Source organism: Labrus mixtus, chromosome 7 (assembly GCF_963584025.1).
Source record: "Labrus mixtus chromosome 7, fLabMix1.1, whole genome shotgun sequence".
Classification (NCBI taxonomy): Eukaryota; Metazoa; Chordata; class Actinopteri; order Labriformes; family Labridae; genus Labrus; species Labrus mixtus.
This window is the reverse complement of record NC_083618.1, coordinates 6,307,287-6,320,614: the sequence shown is the minus strand read 5'-3', so window position 1 is coordinate 6,320,614 and position 13,328 is coordinate 6,307,287. Positions and strand designations below refer to the sequence as shown.

General features: G+C 40.6%; 1 protein-coding gene and 2 non-coding genes across 4 annotated transcripts in view; 2 read left to right on the top strand and 1 right to left on the bottom strand.

Moving 5' to 3' along the window:
- Positions 1 to 4,253: 4,253 nt before the first annotated feature.
- Positions 4,254 to 13,328, bottom strand: part of fgd5a (FYVE, RhoGEF and PH domain containing 5a) — a 32,882-nt gene continuing 23,807 nt past the window's right edge. The window contains exons 11-21 of one of the 2 annotated variants that reach the window (XM_061042346.1): positions 12,697 to 12,768; positions 12,516 to 12,584; positions 9,382 to 9,465; positions 9,199 to 9,278; positions 8,983 to 9,079; positions 8,689 to 8,826; positions 8,296 to 8,398; positions 8,062 to 8,198; positions 6,855 to 6,983; positions 6,334 to 6,488; positions 4,254 to 5,907 (exon numbers count right to left, since the gene is read on the bottom strand). In XM_061042346.1, the coding sequence (XP_060898329.1) occupies positions 5,871 to 5,907; positions 6,334 to 6,488; positions 6,855 to 6,983; positions 8,062 to 8,198; positions 8,296 to 8,398; positions 8,689 to 8,826; positions 8,983 to 9,079; positions 9,199 to 9,278; positions 9,382 to 9,465; positions 12,516 to 12,584; positions 12,697 to 12,768 (1,101 nt within the window). In that variant the 3' untranslated portion in view covers positions 4,254 to 5,870. The remainder of the gene's footprint in view (positions 5,908 to 6,333; positions 6,489 to 6,854; positions 6,984 to 8,061; positions 8,199 to 8,295; positions 8,399 to 8,688; positions 8,827 to 8,982; positions 9,080 to 9,198; positions 9,279 to 9,381; positions 9,466 to 12,515; positions 12,585 to 12,696; positions 12,769 to 13,328) is intronic. The other variant, XM_061042347.1, reaches the window with a different exon arrangement.
- trnae-cuc (transfer RNA glutamic acid (anticodon CUC)) lies at positions 6,184 to 6,255 on the top strand. The gene has a single exon. It is a non-coding gene; the product is annotated as a tRNA-Glu (tRNA).
- On the top strand, positions 7,186 to 7,257 carry trnae-cuc (transfer RNA glutamic acid (anticodon CUC)). The gene has a single exon. It is a non-coding gene; the product is annotated as a tRNA-Glu (tRNA).

Genomic DNA, 13,328 nt, shown 5'->3' with positions numbered 1-13,328 from the left:
TCGTCAACTTGAGCAAGCGAGAAACATTTTTCTACCATCCCAGTTCATGGAGGGAAGACATATCAGACAAATGTCAAGGGAATTTTACGATTTCATAAGCAACTTCATATTTTTATAGAAATGATTGGCACCAGCCAAAATTACTGAAGCTCTAAAAAAAAAAAAAACAGGAAAAAATGTCATAAGAGGTGCATAAGAGAAAAACGAGTCCATCAAAAATTGCAAGCAAACAGCTGCACACACTGTCTCAATTGCACAAATATGTTGGAATGAATCAAAACAGGTAGGCTATCAATATAGTTTGATTTTTACTAGTATTGTAACAAAGTTCAAGATTCTGGAATCGTAACATCAAATAACCATGACTTTGTGTTACATCCTTAGAAACTCTATTGTAGTTTAAATAAAAAACAACAACAAATCAAACAATGTATTACATATGCTTCTATTTGGCATTGGAATTGTTTTAAAGCATATCACAATGTTTTTATGTGTTTATTTTTATTTAGGTACAAGTTAGAATCATATTCATTTATTCAGCTGATTCCACCTCTAGTCCAACAGTTAAAGCTTAGAGAGAAAGCAATCCAAACAGAAACTATGATATTTATTCCAGGCCCATTAAAGGCCCCTTTCTCCATTGGGGCCCTGGGTAGTCAGTCCCACTTTCTCCACCAATTGCGACGGCCATGTTGCAGAGGAGCAAAACCCTCTGTAGCTTCAAGGTTGAAACAAGTGGCATCTTTGTCTAAAGTGGAAAAAATTCCAGCTCGAGTAAGGTCACCTTGTAATTGATAAACCTGTGTCTAAAGAATACATGTTGGATGACATGACACAGCAAAGAGGTTGTGCAACTACTGGCTTCTTGTTTTCTGTGTGAGTTAGACTTGTACCCAAGCAGGCCCGGGACCCAGACAGTTCTTGTTGTCAAGGCCATTTCTGCCATACCAGCAAGTGCCAGGTCAAACATCAGAGTGAGTAATGAGAGGAACAGACGGCGGGTGGGAGGAAAGGAGGGAGGTTATGAAAAAACAATTCCTAAAAAAGGAGAGAAATGGTCCTTTCATCAAGAGACATTAGACTAAATCTGTCTCTCTCTAGATGTCCTCATTTCCTTTCGTCATGCACTTCAGCTTTTTTTTCTTCTCCTATCTCAATAATCTTTTCATTCTTACATGCCTTGTTCCTGTTTCATGCAGGCTGAGAACTGCTTGTTTGTAGACAAATAGTAGTTCAGCAGGTTCCTCATTCAAATGGCATTGAGGTATACCAGAACAGTTTCTTTGTCACACATTTACAGATACATTAGCCCATACATGGCAATGCGATGGTGAAACATGTTGCTAAAGCTTATCTCCAAAATCAGGTTAGCCTTACTTACTTACTTACTAGCCTCTTTTAGACATTGCCAAATAGGCTTTCCTCTGATAAGAATGCCAAAAGCACATCTACAAGTGTTTGTTTTATCTCAGGTTTAAAATGCTGCTGCAGTGTCAGCCGGACTTAGGTAGGAAACACAAGATGCTGTGTGATACAATATGCCAATAATATGATGCCATACAATAAGATATGATAAGACAAGAACAATAAAATGCCAAATGCTGCAAAGGGATACCTTACAATACCTTTAAGCAAAATTAAATGAGAAGATAAAATATGACATAATACGATATATGATACTCTATAGTACATTATGATACAACATGTTACATTGCAGTATAGTATACAATGAAGTTCTATTACTTCTATAGAAATGTACTTTGTTACTGCCCATCTTTAGCTTTTTAGCAAAATAAATAGACACAATCAACGTCAAAACACAAATTCCTATCACAACCTAAAAATGACACGTTGCAGTTTATGAACATGTTCCACCTAATGATAGCTTTCGTTATGCTGTGTCCGTTTGTGTACTCAGTGGCATATAATAGTCTGTCATATTGATCATCTATTGTGTAATTAATTCGCTAATAAATCCTGCCAGGTGGAATATTATTACTCACAGAAAATCTTAACCTTCAAACTTTGGTTGTGTGTTAGAGAGTGGATGGAAAGTTGCTCAATGGCTTACTCTGGTATAACATTGACTACTCAGTCGGTGATGGATGGCTCCTTTAAAATGTCAGTTTACAGGAGGTATCACTGTCTGAACATCAAACAAGATTTAAAAAACTCAGTTTGGTTGGTCGGTTTTTCAAATATAATCTCACATTTATTTTGCTACTTGTTTGAATAATTGTTCGAATATTACAAGTCAGTTACCTTATCACATTCAGCATCTCTTGTTCCCCGGCTTCTAACAGGAAGGTCTTATGAATGTGTTTGCCAGTTTGAAACAACAAGAAGTGGAACAAGGTAACTTTTAGCTTCTTGAGGGCAATGAATGAACAACTTTCCCTTCTTCAATCCCTTTCTCACTTCTCTGTCTTTTGTTATTTCAAGTTAGTATTGGGTCATTGACACTCATGGGATCAAGAATCTAGAGCAACCCCAATCCTCCTATTTTCTGTACTGCCTACTTTCTGACTGACTGACATGCAGTCATTTCACATTTACTCACCTGTTAGGGAGGTGATCTGGTGGATGTAACCTCTGTATCAAGTAACAGTGTCCTGAGCACTCTACTGTACTTTCCTTCCTTTTTATCTGTATTGACAACCTTGAAAATTATTAATGTGATACTCAAATGCCATTTTTCCAATTAACAGTGGACTTGTATCGGCTGATAAATTAAGCAACACCCCTTTTCTTTCCCTTATAGGGAACCCACTTCGGGACTGCTCTTGTTAACTTGCCGTCATTAATATTGCAAATGTCGAAAACGAAATAGGCCTTAATGTTTTGCGCTCTTTCTTTGCCTTTAAATATTCATGCTAGCAACTGCTTTCCTGGCTGTGGTCGACTTGTTTTGGCTCTGTGGAATTCTTTAGCCTGGCTAATTAACTTATCTGCAATGGCTTGTATTACCCTGCAGTCTGTCAGGAGCTGGGAGGTGGAAGGCCTGATTAGGGTCTCTGACGGTAGTCGACCTGAATGTGTATTTCAAATCTAATATTCAAATTACACCTGTGTCATCTCTCATGATAACACAATTACGTCACCTTACATTAACCTTAAATTAGAGTGTGTCCCTTGTGTAAATAAGTGTAAAGAAAAAAATATGGAAGCAGTACTGTTCTGATCCATTGTGGCCTACTACATTAAACAGCTGCAAAATAAGGTTTCCCTTTATTTCAGGGATAAAATCATCATCCCTTGAAATGATATTAAATTACAATTACTGATATTCAGGTGTGTGTGTGTGTGTGTGTGTGTGTGTGTGTGTGTGTGTGTGTGTGTGTGTGTGTGTGTGCGTGTGTGTGTGTGTGTGTGTATGTAGAAGAAGTACCTTGTATGTTAAAGATCAATAGTTCAGGTTTCTATCAATCTATTTAATCTGTTATAAAACAGAACTACCTGCTGTTTTAGTGAAAGGCCTGCATATGTAAATTTCACTTTTTTAAATGAAATTGAACGTATCCTATTGCATCATATAAATAACCTTTGAACTCTGCAAACATAATATACTCAACGTCATGTTTAAAGTGATTGACAATCAGAACTATAGATTAGGAACTCTGATGTTTTCAGTCATCAGCATGGTGATAAAGTTTAAATATGTGGTTGGCATGGTGTAATACTGCCCTCTGCTGGAAAAAACAGGTAAATAACTAAACTGTGTTTGCCACACCAAAATAATTGCAAAACAATCGAGTGTGTGCTGACTGAAGCATCATGCCAGTATTCACCACTTACAGAGACTAACCACAACTCCAAGATCTTTTCAAGCAAGTAAAGTGCATGGCATCAACCCTTCAATACGCTCTGCGACTTGTCAGGTGTGTAATTAAAGTTGGTGAGGATGTGTTGACACAACTTGTCTGTACTCAATTATAGAACAATCCAAGGTGTGCAGATCACCCCATGTTAAGCTGTAAGTAATGACTACTGAGACAAAATAATGTGAGCACTTGATAAAAAAGACAATGTTGTCTAAAAAACCATATCCTCAAATGTATCATACATCTGATCATTTCTGACATGCTTAAAAGAAAGAAAGGAACGTGATGATTTTCAATGGTTGTAATCATACAGGATTTGTGTTAGTTTTTTTTATCATGTCGGGGGAGCCATTATGGGAATCATTGCACATTTTAATGTTTCCTCCCAGTTTATGTTTTATAACATGTAAGAGCAGAGTGAGAACACATTAGTAAAGATTTTAAAGGAGTTTATTTTTTTTATATGTTTCTATATACATACACATTTACAAAGCACTGTATGCAAGGGGTACAATCCATGGTAACGATATAGGTATGGCACGTAAGAAACGGGTAGAAAAGCTGAACAGTACATGTTGAACACATCTATGCTTTAGAAATAATGTAGTTTGCCGGGTTGAGAGATCACATGATGTACAGCTGCATTCTGAATGGAGCAGATAACACCTTCAGGTTATTGAAGAGAAACTTTTGATGTCGGATAATATAGAAGGTCCAGTGTCTTTCTGACTGCTGCATACATGAGCGGCTCATATGGCTCAAACACTGACAGGTTACAGGTAGGTAGTTTGACATTTGCTTTTTTCAGCAGTTTCTATTTAGTCAAAGTGTTTTAACATGTATTTTATCCAGCAGGGTATATATACAGTATGAAAAAAGGCAATAATAAAAAGGGCACTATTGAATGATCGTATGCTGCTATACTGTAACTGAAGTATTCAAAGGATTAAAGACTAAATGAAATGAAAATGTAGTCAAGGTCTCTTCAGAGGACATGACAGTAGTACAGTACTTTGATAACATAAAAACATATTCAACATCATCTCAGGCACATTCATCATCTATTGCAAAATTGCACTGCATTCAACTGGAAGAAATCAATTGGCACTTCAGAACTGTATGAAACATTTCTTAAAACTTACAGATTTAATTAAAAAGTTTTTCATCCGTTAAGAAATACTGCGGCATCGTTGTCATGCTGAGGGTCGTTCAACAGGTTCATGACCAGAGTAACTCTGTGTGAAACTCCAGAAGTAACAAAATGTACACACACCACGGTGAACTAAATAACCTCTTTCTCAGAACATCGCGTAACACACTTTCTATACAAACGAGTCATACAAGTCAGTAATATCTGCAGTTTATAATTCACAATATATATTTCAAATGTCAAATATCTCTAAAAAAACCAAAACAATGACCAATATGTTCCCTTAGCTGCGAATACTACCATAGTATAGTTTCTTTTTGATATTTTTTCATAATAACATTAAACCCACCGAAGAACACCGGCTGGGCCACTTTCTCACATACAAATATAAAGGATGTTTGTAGGGGGGAAGAAATAGTGATTAAATAATCCAGTGGTAATAGTCAGCAAAATACAAAGAAATATAAAGAAATGAAGAAGTTGAGTTGGACAGAAAAATTCTGTGGGATGGTCTTGGCAAAAATACGGAACAGAAGGAGCAAAAACTTGTATAAATGAACCATTTGAATGATCCAAGCTGCCTCTAACATATAAGGCTCTTGCTAACTCATTTTGGATCAGCACAATGGGACTAGAAGAGTTTTTGTCTGATAGATCAGAATTCAATAAGAGGATTGTAGTTTGCCTTTTGACGTGGTAGTGTCCCTCTGACTCCGTACCACTGGGTGGCAGCCTTGTCTAATTCCCTCCTGGTGATGAAATAGTCACATAAAACACACTGTCACAATATTCCCCAGCTGGTAAGACGAGATGAATCCATATTGATTTGAGTTCTGATGCAGCAGGTAGCTTTGTTGTGTTCTAGCAGTCACAGACAGCGACGTGTTTAGTTACAGCTGCTATAAGACAGTAGCCTCCTCCATGGCATTGACCCATCTAAAACAAGAGAAGCAGGAACATTTCAGTGAGGAGTTGGGCTTTGCAGCAAAGGTTTCATAAAAAAATTAGAAACAGATTTAGTAATGGAAAATGAAACATTCAATGTTTTGACTATGTAGACAACACATGTAAACGCTCACTCTTACTATCACTTAGGGCAACAGCTTCCATTTAACAAAAAGCCTAATGTTATAATAATGTTATACATGCAGGGCAGCTGAGCCCCCCTTCCTGCTGTCACAACTAGCTCACTTGCAAAATGCAAATACACAGTCCCTGGTGGTCTAGTGGTTAGGATTCGGCGCTCTCACCGCCGCGGCCCGGGTTCGATTCCCGGTCAGGGAACACTTTTGGTAGGACACTCATGTCCCAATTCAAAGTAGAAGCTATTCATCAGCATAGCTTAACAGTGCCAGGGCTCACCTGCGTGCAGTGTGTTGATCGTCTGCTCTGAATGTGTAGTACAGGGTCTTCTTGTGGTACAGATGGAAAATGTTGCTTCTTTCCTCTCCCTCTGGCCTCTCAGTCAGCTTGACTGTAAAGCCCTGTAGTGGTAGACTCTCTGAAGCCACTTTATCCTGAAGAAACCAGAGGGGAGCCATCAAACACGACATACAAATCTAAAACACCAGTGCTGCCTGCAGCAGTATGCAAATAACAAGAAATGGATGTTTCAAGACAAAGAAAGTGGTGCAACACTCAAGTGCAAATGTCTAATAAGCAAACAGAGAGAGAGCACAGAGAATCCCTTTGATAGTCACGAGGTGTTATGAACAGGAGAAAAGGCTGAATAGTAACAATGTGAGGGTTAAACAGTTCTGTACAACAATAATTCAGATGAAGGGGGTCAGACAAAGGGTCAGAGGGAATGCCTCTGTGACTGATTGATCATGAGAGTGTGCGAGTGTTTTGGGGCTGGTGTGGGAGACTCTGTGCCCCCTCACCTCACGGGCTGTGAAGGTGTAGAGCACCTTGTCTTTGAGGAGGAACCACAGCCGCTTCCACTTCCTCTTGCTCTTTTTCCGGCGCTGCAGGCTGCCACTCATGGTGGAGCCCTCCACGGCCAGCGCCACCTGTTGAAAAGCAGGACACAGCAGAAACACAGTAACAGTTAGAACTGGACTGCATTACATTTCTGTTGAAACTCCCAACGACAGATAGACAGTGACCTCTACTGGTAGCTGTTTTTACTACACACCGACATGAACAGCTGATCAGATCATGTCACACATGCCACACATTCCACTCAACAAGTGTGACACACACATGAACAGGTCCCTGGTGGTCTAGTGGTTAGGATTCGGCGCTCTCACCGCCGCGGCCCGGGTTCGATTCCCGGTCAGGGAACAGCTTTATGTTACCTTCACTTCATTGGAAAGCCAACAATGATGCACAGTGTGACACCCGATACATTATGCCTATGAACTATTAGGCGGGTTGTTTTATGAGGATTGTTAAATTTCTGGATAGTTTTGTGCTAAACCCTGGTTTACCAAAAAGATGGTTTAGTCACCTCATTATCTATGTGTAAGATAAAGTTGCCACTGCTGCACTAATATGATCAAAAGTTCTGTATCCACAGTGATCTTTTTCAAGGAGGATCCCTCAAAAGAGTTCAAATATTGTTTTTGTAGGTGTTAAATGAGGAAAAAAGGGACTCATTACCTTCTCAAGGATAAACACTTTGGGTCAGAACACATACGTAGAAAAGCTTGTTCTCAGGACTCATTCTGATACTGTAGAAGGAGGATTTGGGCTGCTGTATAATCAATATTGTTCCAATCAGTTGATGTAAGTCTTCTGCTTTCTTTTCAAACAGTGATGAGTGCAGTATTATCTTAGGCTTGAGACCCATACAGTCTTGGCCCGTCATAGGCCTATGTGCTGGGCTGACCTCTGACAGCCACATCCTGATCCAACACCTGCTTATAGTACTATTGTTGGCAACTATTTGCTGATGGTCAGCAGGTTTTTGTTCAGACAAGACAATAAACTTGGGTCAACACCCTCATCGTGCTGACCATAAATTCAATGAAAAGTGAAAATAGAGTTGTTGACATCACATGTGTAACTCAGTATTGGGCCTGGACCGCAGGTTTCTCACATGTTTGGGATTAAAACGTGGTAGAATAGATTAAACATGTAATCCACCTGGTTAAGAGGGGAGGTGCTCTTCCTGCTTTTCCACAAACTTGGAGGCTGCAGGCTCTGGAAGACAGCAGAGAGTGGACGGCTGGCCCGTTGAGTTCGAGGACTGGAGTTACCGCAGGCCCCCGACACGCTTCCTCCTACGCACACATATAGGAAGTAACAAATAAAGAGGAAGAAACACACAAGGATATTTCTATTTCCACTACAACCCTCCACCAGAAAGCTCAGGTTCACCTCTTTTCCTGAGCTCAGCATAGCAGTGGTCACACACTTTGGCAACTCTGTCCTTGAGGTACTTTAGTGGGTATCTGTTCCTGGAACAAGCACGGCACACCACCTGCTCAGAGAGAGAGTGAGAATACAGAGAAGAATGAAAAACCCCAAACAGACAGCCTCGTGATACTGTGTGTTATCTTTGAACGCATGCTACTTCACATCTGACCTAGATTAGAGTAGAGATGACCATTTGCCAAAAACAACTAAAACTTTATTTTATCACTGAAGGATAAAAACCCCCCCCACTATTAATCTTCCTTAAAAAATGCCTCCAGCACACTAAAACGCAAGAGTTAAAAAGACTGATCACAAACAAGCCAAAAAGTATTTTTGCAGTTCTGTATTTGTGACCTTGCCACAGGCGTTGCAGTGGTGTCGTCTCAGTGTGAGGCTGAAGTCAGAGGTACAGTTCATGCACATCATTACATGGGAAACTGGCACCAGCACAGGAGCAGCCTCACCCAGGGCCATCCACAACTTCTCACGGGCCTGTGGACACAAACAGGATAATAGACGAGACAGGAATGATGGTTAAGAATATGCATGCTTACTGTATATCACCATATGTTAGCATGTGGGAAGGTAGACGCGGCAGAACCTACGCAGGAGACATAAAGCAAAAGGTGTCACCTTTACTATTCTTACCTCACTGCAGGGTCCACCAAACGTACAGAGTCCTGCAGCGTGGTCCGCTATGGCTCGACTCAGTGTGTGGAACCAGTCCTCCCTCTCGCCAACAGAGCTGAAGAAAGAAACAGTGAAGAATCACACGTGTTACACCTGAATGAGTTCAGAAAGATGGTCTGGAGTCAAGAGGAGACTGACAAGGGAAGTGGTTTCTTGTTAAATCCACACACTCACCTGGCAGAGAGTGTTATAGTGATGTCAAGCACTTCAATCCTAAGACAGTTCAGCACATTGTCCAGGAGAGGTTTGCTCACCTGTGTGAGGGGTAAAATAACATAACACATCAGCAAAAAAATATAAAGAGATACATTGAGATTGTTACTCCGAGACTGTAAGAAAAGTAAAACGGTAGTGTACCTTCATCCCAGAGAGAGACAGCGTGTTCTTAAGTCTGTATTTGCCGTCCTGCTGAGGGTATGTGTAAAGCATTATATCGTTCATCTGTTGTGAAAAAGAAAAGGGATGGATAACATATATAAGTTTACATTCTTCAAAGTATAAAACAGTAGATAAATAAGAATACCAAGTCAATACAATTAAAACTTGATTCCTTGCTCTTCAGAATAAATATTCCCCCAATGACCACAAGGTGGTGGAGTTTTCTTAAGACGGAAAAGTAAATGTACAGAAAATACCTCTTAGCTTGTTCTTTCTTTCTTGAAAGCAACTTCCTGAAGCAAACTACTTATATTCTATTTCCCTTTACAGCTTTCACACGTCTTTTCAGACCCTCAACAAATAAAAAACCCCCCATGTATGCACACACAACAAAAAGAAGGCATTAAAAGTGTTTATTTGCTCGTCTAACCAAAAAGCGTTGTGGTCCTGTGAACAAACTAAGAGTCCATTGTGTTGCAAGAGGTATTTCATATTTTCCCAGACAAAAGAGATGACATCATCAGTCACACCTAATGTGTGCTCTAAACATCCGCTGGGGCCGTAAAGGCAGCATCCAGGAATTCTCCACCCTGCTCTGGACTCCAGGCCTCCCCTCACACTCCCAGAACTTCACAGACTGCACTGAGAAACCACGACTGGGTGGAACCGCCACCTTCACCACAACATCAACAACAAAACAAAAAGTCACAGTAACAAGCTAACTGGCTGGCTGGCTTGCTGCAGACAAAACAGTGCATGATAGCCAAGCCTGGCGACCTCTGGGTTAAAGCCACTACAGTCCGTCTGCTCCACCCTGCGCTGCTCATTAACTGAGAGATTCCTGCCAGAGAAATGGAGCAAAGTTCCAAGGTAAGAGATTTCACAAACGACTTTTCCAGATGAGTCACACCATTTTTCTACTTAACTTCTCCTACTCTTTAAACAGGGGCATTCTTCTCCTTCAATAACCCCTCTCTCTTTCTCACATTAACTTCTGTCTAGCAGCTCTCTGTATCTGCATCCTCCTTCTTATCCCCACTCATCCCACTTCTCTGTCTTCTCTGAGCCCAGACTTGTGACACAGTTGCAGCTTCTCTCTGTCACTGAGGTGAATGATGGCTTTCATCTTCACTGTTGTCTAGATTCTCCTTCCTTAAAAGCCCATAAATAACACCTGACCCACTGAAGCCTTCGACTTCGAGGGAGCAAATGGCCATAGAACTCTAATAGCCCACAAATATCAAACAGCAAGCCTTTTTTTCCCCAGCTATTGCTCATATGTAATCCTGTTTGGAAGGACGGGCGGAACAATGGAATAGAGCAAATAAAGATAAATAAAATGAAATCTGGACGTTATATTCTATTTGGATTAAACAGTATCAGCCAGAATCATAAACAGAGCTCCTGCGGTTATGTAGCTGTGGCATAATTCATAGCATGAGACAGCACAGGCTGCATCATGAAACAATGGAGTGGGCTTCTCCATTTCACATTATGTGTTTGTGTAGCACCACCACCTCCTCCTCCTCCCTGCATTCTACAGGGTGTCTGGCCTTCACTTTGCTGTCAGTCCCCTCCCAATACACAGGAAGCCAGCATCCAGTGACCCACACCAAACATCCTGTAAGGAAGTGGGGCCCCTGGAAAACAAGCCCTGACAGGGGAGGAGAGGAGAGGAGAAGAACAGCAAGAAAGGCCCTCACCCGATGGGTGTGGTGTAGAGTGGAGGTCTCACAGCCTTGGCCTTGTGCCCCCCCCCCAACAAACCTCACCTACCTCGCAGACTGACCTACGCCCAACATTCCCCAATATTTACTCAGACAATGCTAATTTTGTTTTTTGCCATATTTTCAACGATATGACAGGTGTTTTCTTGCTGTGCTGCAGCATGTATGTAGCGATAACTGAACTAGTTTATCATGACAAACATGTCACATACATTGTAACTTTAGATGAACGTAATTGTTAATAGCTTTACAATTATTCAACATTTAATCTTCAAGATCCACACTCAAGTGGACTCTTGTTTTTGCACATTTATTAGCGGTAAAAAACATAGGGTAAACATCCTACAGGCTCAATATAGAGTTGGATCAAGGGAGTACACAGCATATTGTCACATACAGTGCATTGATATTAACCTATAAAAAGAAGTTTTACATTTTTACATGTATTTGGGGCACAGCTCTTTGCTTTGTTGTCTGGAGTGGGATGAGAACATTTAAATTGCTTTCATGTGTGTCCATCGATTTCAGGGCTGGTGCCAGCCGGTGGTTTGCATGTTATAAAGGCTTGGAAGAGGGAAAGACAGCTATGTCTTACTTTGTATCTAGGTTGGCAGAAAATAACAGAATCCAGTAAGCCAGTGCTCCAATTTGACAAGAGATAAGCTGGCACTCTACCATTGATTAAACCACAAATTGTCATTTTAACACAAATGAATTAAAAGAAGCTTGTGAGTGAAATCTAGAGGTGCTCAGATTCATACAGATTATTTGGATGGAGCCAGGCATGACAACTGTAGGCAGTTAAGTGCTGAAAGTCAGCAGGATTTTTTTTTTGAAAAAACAAACAAACAAAAAAACAATCACACAATAGTGCTCTTAGCCTATTATTATTTTCATATCATGTGTGAATTTCCCTGTGGACTAATGTAAGGTTATTGTGCAGTGGTTGTGTACTGTTGTGAAGATGTTAGTGTATGTTTTGTTTCTCTCTCTCCTGCCCAGGGAATACAGATGTAAATTAGCTTATAGCTAACTCTGTTACAGCTTATTGGCTGTACACTGTCCCTGTCAAAATAAACAAATAAATACAATAAAATAAAATAAACTTGATTCCAACACGATTAACCTTGCTTTAATGCTTGCTGTCTGTATGCTAAACTGATTAATTGTTTGCCATGTATATTTTGAATAGAAATTTATAAGAGTAGAGCAGATGTTCTTATTAAACTTTTGGCAAGAGAATCAAAAACATGTCTTTCAAAATGTTAAAATATCACTTTGAAACAACAGAAGGGGAAAATGGTATTTAAAATGCTTGCACACATTTATGGTCTAATAATGTGTCTGAAAGTGAGAAGTGGTATGTTAACAAGATAGACACATTACCAGAAACAGGTGTCTGGGCTGCCTGCTTTTCCTGGAGACCTTCATCAGTGTGCCCTCTTTGACAAACATCTGCCAAAAGAAACACACAAAGAAAAATACAAGACACAAAGCACTGTTAAGATCCAGTCAAGGCCTTTAAATGCTGTGTTTTGATTGCAACGCTGCTATGTTGTGTGCTCACCCTTCCAGGCTTCAGGAGGTCTCTTTTGCCCTTCACGCTGTACTCTATGTGGACCAGACGCAGCAGATTCTCCTGAGGGGAGAGACAGCAGTGAGATGAAGAGAGAGAGATTATCCAGTAATGGACGGAAGAGGAGACAGGAGAATGAAACTGTCCTTGTTTGTTTGTGAATGAAAAGGATCCTGTGTTTCCACTCTGTCAGCCTGTGTGTGTGTGTGTGTGTGTGTATCAGTGCATGTGCACAGAAAAAGATGAGTGTGTTCAACAGGAGGAAAGCCAATGTGAGGCGCAGGCGATGTTGACAGAGAGAGGCGCGAGAGACGTTGGGGAGAGGTCCAGGAATTATCTCCATGAACTGCTCATGTTTGGGGGGTGGGATGTTAGTCTTGTCTATACCCTTACACTGCTCCCTTTGTAATCATACACCTGGGACTCTTGATGACATCATCCTTCCTCGCCCCTTGTATTAATCAACAAGCTGTGGAGGCCAAAGCCACAGAGGGATAGACCTCTCCTTCACATCATTTAAAAGAGGGATTCATACACAGAAAAACCTCAGCTGTCTATCTTCTTCACGCCTGATCTCCTTCAGAAAATTGCTCTTTCATTGCCAAGTAGAATATAAAGACGCG